At 41.9% G+C, this 15,409-nt stretch overlaps 1 protein-coding gene across 1 annotated transcript in view; it reads right to left on the reverse strand.

Annotated features, from left to right (window-relative positions):
* Positions 1 to 15,409, reverse strand: part of FRMPD1 (FERM and PDZ domain containing 1) — a 70,566-nt gene that overhangs the window by 21,875 nt on the left and 33,282 nt on the right. Inside the window, exons 3-5 of the mRNA XM_070431157.1 lie at positions 7,976 to 8,133; positions 7,036 to 7,138; positions 6,014 to 6,059 (exon numbers count right to left, since the gene is read on the reverse strand). Of these exons, the coding sequence (XP_070287258.1) occupies positions 6,014 to 6,059; positions 7,036 to 7,138; positions 7,976 to 8,133 (307 nt within the window). The remainder of the gene's footprint in view (positions 1 to 6,013; positions 6,060 to 7,035; positions 7,139 to 7,975; positions 8,134 to 15,409) is intronic.

Genomic DNA, 15,409 nt, shown 5'->3' on the forward strand with positions numbered 1-15,409 from the left:
CTCCCCCTCCCCTACCATTTGTCTCTAGATCGGTCTATTCTTGTTCATCAAATTAACATGACACATTTTAGAACAGGACTTTCACAAAAGCCATACACATCTTCTCATTCTTAAAAACAAAAACTCTGACAACTGCTAAGGATTCAGTTAATACCCATAGAGAAGGATGGCATTCCATTAAAGATCTCTTTTCATAAAATCTAGGGATCCTAACACACACGATGTTCTTATGTGTCTGAGAATGATCAAATATTCAATACAAAAATGACTGTGGTCTGATGAAGACAAAGAGAACTGGCCTGTGACTAAGGGGACCTCAATTGCAATTCGAGTTCTGCTACTCAGCAGTTGTGAGAACTACTTCAAACACAAATTCTTATGGAAGAAACCCAGTTTGGTGTGAGTGTGGCCCGTGTGTGTGTGTGTGTGTGTGTGTGTGTGTGTGTGTGTGCGCGCAAAACAAAACAACATAACTCTGTGCGACTCTGGCCAAGCCATCGACCCTCTTTGGCCTCCAGTCTTCCCTCCAGCACAATGTGGGGAGTTGGACCAGAAAGACCACCTCCAGGGTTCCTGGAAGCTCTCACCCCTGTGATTTACTCTTGGCCCCTCTTTGCTCTTCTCATCTTTTGGTTGGTACCTCTTCTCCTCAGAGGTAAAAAGAGTCATCACAGGTTGGTATGAGTATGTGGTCAAGCCCTTGGCTTAGACCATATCAGACTAAATTGTGACACTTACAATAAATAGCAACTTACATGGTCTAGACCCGTGGTCGGCAAACTGCGGCTCGAGAGCCACATGCGGCTCTTTGACTCCTTGAGTGTGGCTCTTCCTAAGCCTTAGGAGTACCCTAATTAAGTTAATAACAATGTACCTACCTATATAGTTTAAGTTTAAAAAATTTGGCTCTCAAAAGAAATTTCAATCGTTGTACTATTGATATTTGGCTCTGTTGACTAATGAGTTTGCCGACCACTGGTCTAGACCAATAGGATGTGGTCTTCTTGGGTGAAATCATGATATGCTATTTCCCAGCCTGGAATCCCATGTCCTGAACCTGGAAAATCCTCTAGGACAGCCTCGAGAATGTTTACATGTGTAAGAGTCCCAGGATGGAGCTCTGGGCCACATTCTGTGTAGCTGAGGGAAGAGACAGGGAACAGCAATCGGGGAAACTGCTGGAAACCATGTTCATAGACTCAGATGTCAATAGATCAATGCCATGAAACACAGGAAGTGAACACGTGGCCCTGAAGTTTTAATGCAAGCAGATAAATAAGATCTTATGGCAACTAGGACCTTGGTGTGACAGGGTTCATGACTATGACTCAGTATTTCGAATATATAGTTTGTTTGTTTGTTTTTAAAAGTTCCGTAGACGGTGAGGGGGAAATAGCAATGTTTCCAGAGAAGAGGTACACCCTCAACTGAAGAAATTACTTAACCTCGATTTGCTTTGTTTTTCAAACAGAATGACTTTCCAACCAGAAGAGATAGAAGGAATAAAGGAAAGAGAAAATTACAACCCAAAATAGTGATGAGACTACCACACTGCTTTGAATGTATTCAAGACTCCTATCCCAGTGACTATAAGGGGTTGATGGGCCTATTATATGCATCAGTCGGCATCACCCACAGAACAGAGAATGGAAGAAATATTAAGAAACTAAAAATGGTTAAGTATCAAGTTTCCCAGGAAACAAATATGGAAGATTCAAGAAAACAGATATTAGTAAGCTTGTTCATTCTTGGCAAAATCCAAGACAAGAGATGGTCAGAGAGCTTTCAGACATTGACCACTAAAAACCAACACAGAGTTACCAAAAACAAGTCAGAGCTAACCAAGGTCATGTTTCTTTTGATGAGAGGACTCCAGATTAGTAGGCCAGGGTCCTGTGGACATAGTAGTATTCCTTCATTCTTGCAAAATATTGGATAAGGTCTCCTATAATCCCCCTGTGGAGAAGGCCAGATGCAGAGCCATTAGGTGGATCCAAAACTAGCTGACTTCTACTCAAAGTTGTTCTGATTTCTAACTACGCAACTCAGGCTCCCTTTTGGCTCAATCTTTGTCAATGTTTAGCAATGCCTTAGATGAAGTCAGAGAAATGGGACTTACCAAGCCTGTGAATGACATGGAGCTGCAAGGTGTCATCAGATCTCAGGCAGCAAAAAATTGGGAGGAAAGGTAAAGGGACTAGGAATCTAAAAAGGGTATAACAGAATCTTGAGGACCAGGGGCAGCTATGGGTCAGAGGCCAGGCAACCATCAAGAACAAATATAAGAGGGCGTAGGGGGGCAGGGCTGTCAAGAGCTGAAGAGAACAAAGTAAAGTGAGGGATCAAAGCAACAGGTACAACCACCACCACCCTAAAGACTCAAAGGAATGAGAAGTCAGCGGCAGAACAAGGAGAGTTGCAGAAAGAAAAGGAATCTGTGGAGGCAACTGGTATTCTTCCTCACCCTCAGGAAAGCAACCCTGCAAGAGTCAGACCCAGAGCTGGAACAGGATAAAGAACACCCGCTGGCTGGATAATGGAAGAAGGGGCCGAGACTTGGGAAGCGGTTCCTTGACAGGAAGGGAGACTGACTGATTATAGCTGATGACTGTACAAGTCAGCCACAACTCCCTGACTGTAAAATACCAGCATGCCAGGACACTAGGCCAAAGCAATGCGAAGCGTGGTACTGAGGATCAAAAAAATCAATTGCACAGTATATGATGGGGGCGGGGGACTGGCTGAGAAGCTATTCATTTGAAAAGCAGCTCAGTTTTTGGTCAACCACAAGTTTCACCCAAGCCAAAAACATGATTGGGCCTGCTAAAATGTAAACCCAATCTTGAGCTTCACTAGTATTCTTGGTACATGCTGCAACTTCACCCTCTGTTCCCTGTGGTACTCATAAAGGTTGACCAGAGATGGTGCTAGTCCTTTTGGGTGCCATCATTTGGGAGGGTTGCCACAAAACTGGAATCTGTCCAGAGAGTTATCAGAGAAGTGAGAATTCAGAGAAACATGCCATATAATGAAGAAGTGATGGGGAAGAGAGGGCCACACTTCTAAATCTTTGAAGAGCTATGTCATACAAGGTTGACTTGTTCTGAGCTAGGACTAGTTGGTGGGAGACCCAGGGAAGAAGGGGGATCATCTAACCTTGAAACGAGCTGCTTTGAAAAAATACACTTCCTGTCATGAAAGCCCAACCCACAGCTCCCACGCTTTATACCTCAGTGTCCACTCGGCTACCTGTGTACCTTGGCATCTCAAGCCACCCAACCTGAGCCGTCTGATATTAAAGAGAGACCATTTAAAGGCTAAGACCCATTATTCTCAGCTCTCCCTGGGTTCTAAATTAATCCATCAAAAAGAGGCAGACATAAGCTGATAAAAACTCTGTGTGCATGTTTTTGCAGAACTAAGAATTAATGCTTAACAGGGACCTGAAGGGACAAGTTGGGAAATCTTTCTTTATCTTTATGCAGTTCCCCCGCCACCCTGCCCTGGGTTTGCCAATGTCATTTTATGACAATGGTATGGCTTTAGGAGGCAGAAGAGCACACTGCTAATGAGCGTGGTTCTGGAGTCTAACTACCTGGAGAATAACCCAGCTCCACCCATTTCTTCACAGGAGACCATGGGTGTGTGAAGCCCCAATGTTCTCATTTGTAAAAAGGGGGGGGGGGCTTACAAATTTATCTGCCTTGTAGGATTTTCTTTTGGTAAAAATTAAATCAGACATTAAATATTAGTGTTAATATTATAACAACATATAAATAACTCATATAAATGCAGATCTACACAATTAAACCAAAACATTTTTTCCATAAAATTCTATGCATTAGAGAAGCAGTAATTGACATATCAACTTTGGATCTTATCATTCCTAATCAATTTCAAGTTGAGGGCCTTAAGAATCTACTCTGCCAAAGAGTTCCTTGCTGAAGCAAGACATATGATCATTTGTCTTATGATCATAAAAGTTCTGCTGAGAGGAGGGGGCTAGACAACATTCAGAGCATTTCTGGGAGGCACCGAGGGGCGTCAGCAAGGCTAATATCAGGGTTCCCTGCAGGACCTCCAGAGCACAGCGATCACACGCCCCCTTTCTTGGCACCCTTGGGACCCTCAGGAATGGTAGTGGAATATGTTTTCCTCTCCCTGTATTTTTCATATTTTAAAGGATGCAGCTATATGCCATTTCCCTCTCTCCTTACTTAACAAGAGTTATTTTTTTGCTTTCATTTCTTGGAAATAGAGAAGAAAAATAACCACCTAATTAAGATTAAGATGTTCTCCATTGAGATGATAATCAGCTAAATAAAAAGAACTTCTTAACACCTGCACAGTCATTTATAGTGAATAGCTTTCATTATACAGTACATTAATATGAGAAAAGCCAATGTATTAATAATAGTCTTCCCATCAAGGAAAATGATATGTATCTCCTTTTATAGAAAAAAATTTTTAAACCATCCTTCAGTAATATCCTAGTTTCCTTCAGACAGGATCCACATGTTTCTTTTCCCTTAAGTTTTCCTATTTTCTTATAGTCTCCCTTAAAGAACTAGCCCTTGGATCTATTTATCAACTTTATCATTTTCTGTTCTCCAATGCATCATTTAAATTTTAATTTTTATTATTTTCTTTATTCTGCTTTATGTTTGTTTTATTGGTCTTTCCTTTCAACTACTTTTTTTCTAAATATATTTTTATTGATTTCAGAGAGGAAAAGAGAGGCAGAGAGAGATAGAAACATCAATGATGAGAGAGAATCATCAATTAGCCACCTCCTGCATGCCCCACACTGGGGGCTGAGCCTGCAACCTGGGCATGTACCCTGACCAGGAATCAAACCAGTGACCTCCTGGTTCATGGATCAATGCTCAATCACTGAGCCATACCGTCTGGGCTCAACTTCTTTCACTGAATATTTACTTGACCTATATCCCTATTAAATAAAATTATTTAAGGCTATTTATTAATTTTACTGAGTATAGTTTCAGCTGCACTTAAATTTTAAGAAGTAGAAATCTAATTTTTAATTATTTTCTAACTAGTCTTACAGGGTGTCCCAAAAAATGCATACACACTTTAACAGCTGATAGCTCAGTTTTGAAAGTGAAATGTATTTTAATAAACACTGCCTTTATAATTATTCAAAGTGTGTGTGTGTATACATTCTTTGGGACACCCTATATAATGGTAGTTTTGCTTTTCGACTTGACTCCATCTTTACGTAGGACATAGCATTTTTATTTTCAAATGGGTTGGTAGTTTGAATTCGTTTTTGATGATTATTAATTTCTATTTTATTGTATTCTGGAAAAAGAGATCTACAGAGTTCCTTATTTGGGGAATTTGTTGAGTTTTCTTGGTAGCCTGATTTGTGGTCAATTATATTAGATCATTAAGTGCATTATTAAAATTCTCTATGCCTCTATTTATTTATTTATTTATTTATTTAGTCTTTATGTGGCCAAAGTCTCTCAGGATGAGAATTTTATTTCAACATTTCCTCCTTGGTGGTTTTCTCTTATAATTTGTTCTATACTCTCCCCCATATCACATATGAAGGGCCCTGGATGTGGTAGTTCAGGATGGTTGTTGCCTCATCTATGCCACACCTTGACTTGTGAGGAACCTGAGAGCTGATAAAATACTTTCACATCCAACACCTTGTCTGGCCCTCAGAACAACCCATTGGCATGGCCATTACTGCCATCACCACTTTTTTACAAAAGCTACAACTGAAATGAAATGACTTGCCCAAGTCATACCACTCAAGTCTGTCTTGAGACCCCTAGCTTGGTGCCCTTTTCATCGTCCCACTCCGTATAATCACAGGTCTGTCTCCTCGGCTGGACCTCGAGTTCTTGAAGCCTGGACCCACACCTGTTTCCTCCACAACACGGGTGCATGGGCGACCGGTCTTCCCTGTTTATCCTCTGAGGGATATCTCACAAGGGGGATGGGGTCTTGGGGTTGAGAAGGGACATAGAAAGAGATTTACCGACGTGCAGCGAACAACTGTTATGGAAAGAGAATCTTCAGCTTCCCTGAAAGAAAAAACAACACAAAAAAACTTTCGTCATTCTGGGTGATGTGAGTGTGTGTGTGTGTGAGTGTGTGTGTGTGTGTGTGTGTGTGTGTGTTTTCAGTAAAAAAGACTGGCAGAATTACAGAGCAGCTGCTCTCTCCTCAGCCTCTTTGGCTCAGGAAAATTGAGAAGGGCGTGAGGAAAGCAGTGATCTGCGAAGCAATTTACGCGGTCCCAGAGTGCCCCATGAGGGGATCTTCAGATACCTGCCTCTACCATCTAGTCTATCCCTACAGCCACTGAATTAAGTCACGTAGACTTAATTTCGTCTGTATGATGGAGAATTTTCCAGTTGCTATGACCACTTGCTAGGTTTATGTTAAGAGAAAACATAGCAGTAACGCAGATATTTTAGGTTGCTATATCAGAAAACGTAGTGCCAACCATATCCACTCGTTTAACTGAGTACCCACTGTGTGCCTGGTCTCAAGGAGATCCTGTCTGGGCAGAAAGTGAGGCGTTTACACAAATCTCAATGACACCAGGTACAAGGTGGTAGGTGCCATATCGATGGAAGTACACATACACCAATCAGGCTGTATCTGCAATAACATTTAAGAAGAGATATCAGAAGGGTGAAAGAAGAACAAAGAGACTGAGGATCAGCTTAGCCCAATCTTTGGCATGTATTACAACCCTACACATTCTTAAAGGGCAGGGCCTATGTACTATTCATCTTTACATTCCCTGCAGCATCCAGCACGGTGTCTTGGCCATAGTGAGGGTTTGACAAACAGCATCCTGTGCCTCCCAATTGCTTCTGTCGGCCGATGAAAGAGAGTAGATCTTGACCGAGATGGAATTCTGAAATGAGGCTGTTGTTGCTGCTCTACAGGCTGCAGGGTCCTACTAACATCACGGGGAAGCCATCCCTGTCATCCGCCTCTGCTCTGTGATAACCCGTGCGACTTTGGATGATGGGAGACATTTTATACCTCAGGATATCCACTGCTCGTTCATAGGAGAGGTCTTCAGCCGGCTCGTTGTTCACTTGGAGGATCTGATCGCCGGGGAAAAGCTTGCCGTGAGCGCAGCCTCCTGTTAGACAGAAAAGGAGTAACTGGTGCTGGCCCTGGAGCACCCACACCTGAATGGCAGCCTGACGCAGCCCCCAGAGCTCTGGATCACCCCTCCCCCATCCTGATCTCCCCCACCCCCCCACCCCCCCCCACAGCCTCAGGCCCGTGTTGATCTCAGTTTTCCTGTTTACAAATCTTGGATAATGTACCTACCATCCATCATCTTCAAGGGATGACAGGAGACTGTCCTGGGAAAGACGACTAGCAGGACTCCCTGATCAACAGAGCTGGCCAGTAAGTCTACTACACTCATTTCTAAAGAACTGTGTACGTGTGAACTGAAATGAACAGATTTTTAACTAACGCCAGATCTAACATCAATACATAGCTGGAGTGTGAAAGCAAACATTAAACATTTCCAGCCTGCTCCTCTTCACTGTGATACAGCCTATATTTTACAAAGACTCAAGTGAAAAGAAATCAATAATTTCTATTACTGTCTGACCAGAAACTGTCCCCAGCTTGGCGGGTTCGAAGAGGAGCACTGGTGGATCCACATACTGCCCCTGCCCCTGAGACGGGCCAGGGAGCGCAGGGTGGGCAGAGCCCCGCTTGAGGCCAGCGGGAGCCTGGGGTTCAGATCAGCAAGTGCACTGACGCTTCCTCCCCTCCCTGCCAGCACCAGAGGAAGGTGCAAAAGCCCAGGAGAGAATTAGGCCAGAATTCGGTGTGCCCTTTCTAACTCCCTGGGGTAGCGTTTTCTGCATTGTGTTACAGGATAGAGAGATGGGAAGAGAACCAGGGCTTTTTGCCCCAGGAAGCCAAACTCCTTTCCAATTTCCCAGCCAGCGCCTACCTGGTGTGACGGCCACCACTGTGAGGGGAAGGCTCTCGGAAATGTGAAATCCATAGTCCTGCAGGAGGGCATCTTTGTCTACTTTTACTGTGTGTTTCACAGGGATGAGGGTCTGGGTTGGGATCCCAGGGGACCCATCGGCTGCAGTGACTTTAGCCCTGGAAGAGAAGGAGAATATAAGAGAGAGAGAGAGAGAGAGAGAGAGAGAGAGAGAGAGAGAGAATCCTAAGTGGTGGCTACAAAGCAGGTCAGCCCTAGCACCCTGGGGGAGGAAGAGGCAGAGCTGAGGGGACCACTCTCCGACACAAACACCGGGAGATAAAACACCAAGGAGCGCCATGTTTTTAACTGCTATGGGCACTCAGAGGGGAGAGCAGCTTTAACTTTGGAGGGCAGGGGATAAGGAATCAGGGAAGCATTTGCTACCTGGAAGAGGTGACATTTAAAAGATGTTGAGGGTACACCCTCACGGCCCAGATCCTGGCATAGTAACTGCTGCTGAGCGAAGGGGTGGGTGGGTGGGTGGATGGATGGATGGACAGGCATTCCAAGCAGAAGGCACCCCTTGAGCCGAGGTACAGAGAGGAAAAACAGGGACCACAAGCAGGACTGAGGAGTTGTTTGGTGTGGATGTCTGATGATGCCCGCTTCATACTGTGTCTTTGGTGAGTCTTTTACCTGTTTTGCTTTTTGATGGATTTTGCTTTCCTTACAACTTTGTAACTGGATTACAGAGCAGCTGCTCTCTCCTCAGCCTCTGTGGCCCAGGAAAATTGAGAAGGACAGGATTTCCAACATGAAACCCCTGACAGTGAAAACTTTCTCTATATTAATTTTTAAAAACATGTATGTTCTCTATATACCCAAAATCAGGTCAGTTGAAAGTTGTATTTTCTATCTCTCAAAACCACAAGGTGAGTTACAAATGATCGTTTATCGGATTGTAGCAAATGATTTCTCTCCCTCTAAGAGTCAGTGGTTCTTTCTGGGGAAGGTCAAATTGTGCCGGGATGAGGTGTTTATTGTCACTATAAACTACAGAAATGTGGAGAAGGAACAGCTCCTCGGGCCGCTGCAGCTAAGGCCTATCAATCACTCTCATCCATTTCCCAAACTCTGCCTGGATCTCTGACTAATGCAATAGGACCTCACTCATCTGAGAATCCCCTCTCCGTCATTTATCACAATCTCCTATTTCAACAAGGACCGGGAAATAGGAAAAACAGTCTCGTGGAGCCAAAATGGCATGGGACAAGTCCAAGTGCAAAGCCTCCTGCACATCCTCCACCCAGGAGCTCCTCAGACAGCAGGTGTAGGCTGTCTGAATAGAGGGTGACCGGACCCACACAGCTTAGAAGCAAAGAGAAGATTTCTTCTAGGCGAGCACATGGGTAGTACTGAGAAGTGTTAGCAGATAGACCTAATGAGAGGGAAGAAATAGAAAGCTGTGAAAATTTGTACAGAATAAAACCCATCGCCATTCCTGATTTTAAAAAACAATGCCTTACAGCTATGCAAGGGGCCTTCTGAATATAATACATAACATAGTACACTGAAAGGCAAAAATCAACACCTACATCCCTTTAAAAAAGGAACAGGAAGGGTGCCTTAGACACTACCCCTATTTTATGTAGCTGGAGAAATGCTTGTAATAGATTTCACAGAAGGAAAACCTGTAAGAGGCACAATAAGCAGAGGAAGTGGAAAAGTACCACTTTTTCTAAAAACAGATGATGATATACACCCTAGAAAAAGACCAACAGAGAATTGCTAGTGCTGAAAAAATAAGTTTGGTGAAGCTGCACGATAAAAACACAACCACAAAAAGCATTCAGCAAATTCATTAAAAACAGATTAGTTGAACGTGTATTAGGGGGTAGGCAATCTTAATGAGCTGATGCAATAGAGCAGGGATCCTCAAACTACGGCCCTCGGGCCACATGCAAATACAAATATTGTATTTGTTCCCGTTTTGTTTTTTTACTTCAAAATAAGATATGTGCAGTGTGCATAGGAATTTGTTCATAGTTTTTTTTAAACTATAGTCCGGCCTTCCAACAGTCTGAGGGACAGTGAACTGGCCCCCTGTTTAAAAAGTTTGAGGACCCCTGCAATAGAGGATGACACAAGTAGTTGGACGCAGTTATGCTGGATTCCAAACTAGTCTCCCTGGAGTCCTCAGATACATTGGCCTTTGCACAAGCTCTTCCCTCTGCCCAGAATCCACCCCACCCCAACATACATACTCTCTACAGATTCCCCCAACACACCTGACCGTGCACCTGACCTGCCCAACTCCTACTCTGTCCTCTGGTTTTGGCAGAAATATCTGCCTCTTGCCCTAACCGGTTTGGCTCAGTGGATAGAGCGTCGGCCTGCGGACTCGAGAATCCCAGGTTTGATTCCTGTCAAGGGCATGTACCTTGGTTGTGGGCACATCCCCAGTAGGGGGTGTGCAGGAGGCAGCTGATCGATGTTTCTCTCTCATCGATGTTTCTAACTCTCTATCTCTCTCCCTTCCTCTCTGTAAAACATCAATAAAAAATATTTTTTTTAAAAAAGAAAGAAATGCCGAGGCCGGTTTGGCTCAGTGGATAGAGCGTCGGCCTGCGGACTGAAGGGTCCCAGGTTCGATTCCGGTCAAGGGCATGTACCTGGGTTGCGGGCGCATCCCCAGTGGGAGATGTGCAGGAGGCAGCTGGTCGATGTTTCTCTCTCATCGATGTTTCTAACTCTCTGTCTTTCTCCCTTCCTCTCTGTAAAAAATCAATAAAACATATTTAAAAAATAAAAATAAAAAATAAAAATAAAAAAAGAAAGAAATGTCCGCCTTCCCCTGCCGAACACACCCACGGAAACTGTGCTTTCCTTTTTGAAGCAGACAACATATTTGTAATGACCAGTGTGAAGTCTCTTGTTCGACTACAGTTCGTATGGCAAAAACTATGTCTTTCTCGTCCCATGTACTGAATCCAATGCTAGGCATGGAGCAAGGCTTGGTAAATGTTTGGAGAACAGAAGAGAAAACAAACCTTATCCCATGGTTAAATAGGACCCATTTTGATGCTTTTCCAATGGGTAGGCTTGTCTGACTTGTCCATTTGGAAGGGTGTGTTCCTCAACAATAGTAGACAAATGAAGCCCCACTGTGTTGACTAATCCTTAGACAGTGCCAGTAGCTCTGGCCCAAAGTCTGGATTTGACATCTTCCCCGAAGGCCACGTTTCAGCTTTTGTTTGGGAAGGGAATGCTTAAGAATATGACCAGACCATGGCCTCTCCTCACACACACACAAAAAATGTTCAATATCTGACGGGAGCTGATGAAAATGGTCTCTGTAGCAAAATTTTCTTCTGATGCATTTTATAAATGTCAAACTAAGGCCTGGTAATCCAAAAACCTATGTCTGCTGCCTTCCCCTGCTGAACACGCCCACGGAAACTGTACTTCCCTTTTTGAAACGTACAACTATCTGCAATGACCAGTGTGAAGTCTCTTGTTCGACTACAGTTCGTATGGCAAAAACTGTCTTTCTCATCCCATGTGCTGAATTCAATGCTAAGCATAGAGTAAGGCTTGATAAATGTTTGGAGAACAGGAGGGAAAACAAACCTTATCCAATGGTTAAATAGAATCCACTTTGATGTGATGTAATAGTTTCAAATCGTAACTCCAAAATCATTCCGATGATATGACATTGGAACAGAAATAAGACCTGTGGTTACACTAATGGAATTCCTGTCCTATAAATGAATCTAGCCTAAGGTAGAACCAGGAAAAAAAAAGGTTAAATTTATCATGAACATAGTCTCATGTAGACCAATTCCATATTTGTGGGCTATCAGTTCATATTGAGCTGATCAATAACACAAAAAAGGAAAAATAACAGATTATGCTTCAAATATTCTCTAGCTTTTTATCTGCTTTTTATATTTTACCTCTCTGTTGTAGCAACAAAGAATTCATCTTTGAGTTCCAGCAGGATGCGGAGAAACTATTTTGAATCTATGTTTAAACACTGTATTATGTTCAGCTTAAGTGACTTAAAAACTAAAGTTTGGTATAAGCTGGATTTTTAATCTAAAGTTTATTCAAGGAAAGAATAAATAGAGGTAGCAGCACCCTATACCAGAAAGAAATGCTTGTGGCTGTGACAGTTCCGAGGGGGGTCATTGAACATATGTATTGTGAGTAAGTGCTGTAGGGCAAAGGCCTACAGTTGAGAGAAGAAGTTATTCCATTATTACTTTTAAAAGGAGATTCGGGAGACAATGGCAACTCTACACATGCAGTGCAGAGCCCCTCAGCCTCTTCTCAAACCTTTCCACTCTTGCCCATGGGACAAAATGCAATAAAAATTGGTACCATTATTGGGATACTAGAAAGTCTAATAAGGACATCCCTATAATTAGCAAACAGATGATGGTGGTAATGAGCAGGTCAATTTGGAAACCAACGGCAAGAGACACTAAGTTGCCATGGTGCATGTGTGTGCACACGTATGCCTGTTTGTGTGCACATGTGCACAGGCATGTGTGTTCGTTAGTAGTAGGATTCAAGATAAGTTGAAAGAAATCACCTTATTCAGCCCTGAGGATAAAACCAAGCACCAAGAAGAAGACATCAAGTTGCATTCAGCTCTTAGTTTCTTTAAATCTCACTCTATAAAAGTAACATTTCCAGATTAAGCATAAGAAAATCCAGTAAATCTTACGCTGAATTGTTTTAATGATAGAATAAACTTATTTTAAAGTTCAAATGGAAAAATAGGCAGGTAAAAAACTAAAAACAAAGAGTAATAAAAGTCTCACTTAATAGATAATAAATGTAAATAAGTTTAATACAGGCGTGTGATACCAGGCAATTAGACCAATGGAACAGAAGAACTAGCCTAGAAAGAGAACCAGTCTTCCACTCACAGACACAGGGATTTCCTAGATGATAAAGAGGGGTCATAGGTCAGCAAAGAAAGGAAAGATCACTCACAGTTAATGGTAAGTCAAACTACTTGCTACTTGGGAATAAATCAAATTAGATCTTCATCTCATAGCCTATACTAAAATAAGCTCCATATAAAATAATTAAATATAAAATATTTTAACTATTAAGTTGAAAATTAATTAACCTAATTTCATTAATTATTGGATGAGGATTTTCTAAGCTTAGAAGCAATCAAGGAAATTGCCAAGAAAATACCATTTAACTACATAAAAAACAAAATTTTTGCAGGAGAGAAAAAGTTGGTATAATTAAGGAGATAAGTATACTATAACTCTCATTTTATCACTTCTACAGTTATACAAAGCTGTTAAGAAGATGACAATGAAATTCAAAGCAAAATGCTTACAAATTAGTTTGTGATTTAATGTCACTATGCTGCAGCTTTTACTGAGTAGTCTGCATTGCATTGTTTACACAGAAATTCAAAACATGTCACAGAGACCATTTGGGGGGTTAGCTATTTCTAAAAGAGCACTGATACAGTAAATGTTATTTTTATATTGGAATGTGAAATTATGTAATGAGAGAGTAGTCATCTTCATCATATCAGAATAATTTTGCATCTGAATAATTTTGTATCAGATATGATGAAGATGACTACTCTCTCATTACATAATTTCACATTCCAATATAAAAATAATATTTACTATATCAGTGCTCTTTTAGAAATAGCTAACCCCCCAAATAGTCTCATTCAAATTGAGTACCACTGTCTGAATTTGACTAGTGATTGTAAATAGCCATCCACTGAAAATTAATTTTAAATTTAAGCAATCAAAGCAACTTTGGAAGTTGACACTCTTCCCCAGAAAAGCACCATTTTTGGATGCATTACAAAGTTCTAACATTACCCAGGTTCATAAAAGTTATCAATTTGTTTAGTGAGCCCTAACCGGTTTGGCTCAGTGGATAGAGCGTCGGCCTGCGGACTGAAGGGTCCCAGGTTCGATTCCGGTCAAGGGCATATACCTTGGTTGCGGGCACATCCCCCTCATCCATGTTTCCAACTCTCTATCCCTCTCCCCTCCTCTTTGTAAAAAATCAATAAAATATAGTTTAAAAAAAAATTTGTTTAGTGAGTTTTGGAAATGAACAGTTATTTTTAACTAATTTGTTCCCAGATGATTCAATTACACTCTGACATAAGGTTTAACATTTATGGGGAAAAATGGCAATTATAAGTAAAGTACAACCAGCTGAAGTGAATGGGAGATTTTTTTAAAGTCTGAAAAAAATAACAGGATTGCTACAAGATACATGCAAACTTATAGGGCTGCAGATGAATTTGTTTCCTTTTTCTGGACTTTAAAAAACATTTCAATGTACTTTTTAAATTTCTTGCCCTGGCTATCAGGAAACTCAGAGTCAATTTTTGTATTCAAATGTGAAATCCTACTTCTAATTGGTTCACCATTTACTCTACTCCAGGGAAATTGCAAAAATTGTAATTATCCACCTCAAACTTAGCTTTTCAGTTCTGTTAAAAAAATTTTTTTTTATTCTTACCCAAGGACATGTTCACTAATTTTGAGAGAGGGAGAGGAAGAGGGAGAGGGAGAGAGAGAGAGAGAGAGAGAGAGAGAGAGAGATATGGATTGGTTGCCTCCAGAACATGCTTCGACTAGGCATAGAACCCAAAACCTAGGTATGTGCACTGACTGGGAATCGAACCCATGACTTTTTGGTGTATGGGGATGACGTCCCAACCAACTGAGCCAGGGCAGCTTTTCAGTTCTTGGTCATCAAGTAATCTGAGGGCACAAAGAACCCAGACTGTATCGAAGGTTCAGGGTTAGAGATGAGAAGCAATTTAAATAAGGCTGCTTGTGGTTTATCCTAGAAACACAGAAATTATGTCTCCCATGGACAGTGCTATGAACCTGTCCCTCTTTTTTCTTCTCTTTCTCAAGCACTTGGCTAACAAAACTCCCTAGACCAGTGATGGCGAACCTTTTGAGCTCGGCGTGTCAGCATTTTGAAAAACCCTAACTTAACTCTGGTGCCGTGTCACATATAGAAATTTTTTGATCTTTGCAACCACAGTAAAACAAAGACTTATATTTTTGATATTTATTTTATATATTTAAATGCCATTTAACAAAGAAAAACCAACCAAAAAAATGAGTTCGGGTGTCACCTCTGACACGCGTGTCATAGGTTCGCCATCACCGCCCTAGACACATGGAAAGATGCTCAGCATCATTAGCCATCAGGAAAAGGCTAAAACCACAAGGAGAGAGCACTGCACACCCACCAGGATTGCTACAATAAAAAAGACAGATGATAACAAGTGTCGGCAAAGATGTGGAGACAGTGAAACCATAATATTCTGCTGGTGTGGATGTAAAATGGCGAGCTGCTTTGGAAAACGGTATGGCAATCCCTCCGAAGGGTACGCATTGAGTTTCCCTATGACCCAGCTGTTCTACTCTT

This window comes from Myotis yumanensis, unplaced genomic scaffold, assembly GCF_028538775.1.
Source record: "Myotis yumanensis isolate MYYU_CA2020_CCGP unplaced genomic scaffold, mMyoYum1.0.hap1 SCAF_12, whole genome shotgun sequence".
Classification (NCBI taxonomy): Eukaryota; Metazoa; Chordata; class Mammalia; order Chiroptera; family Vespertilionidae; genus Myotis; species Myotis yumanensis.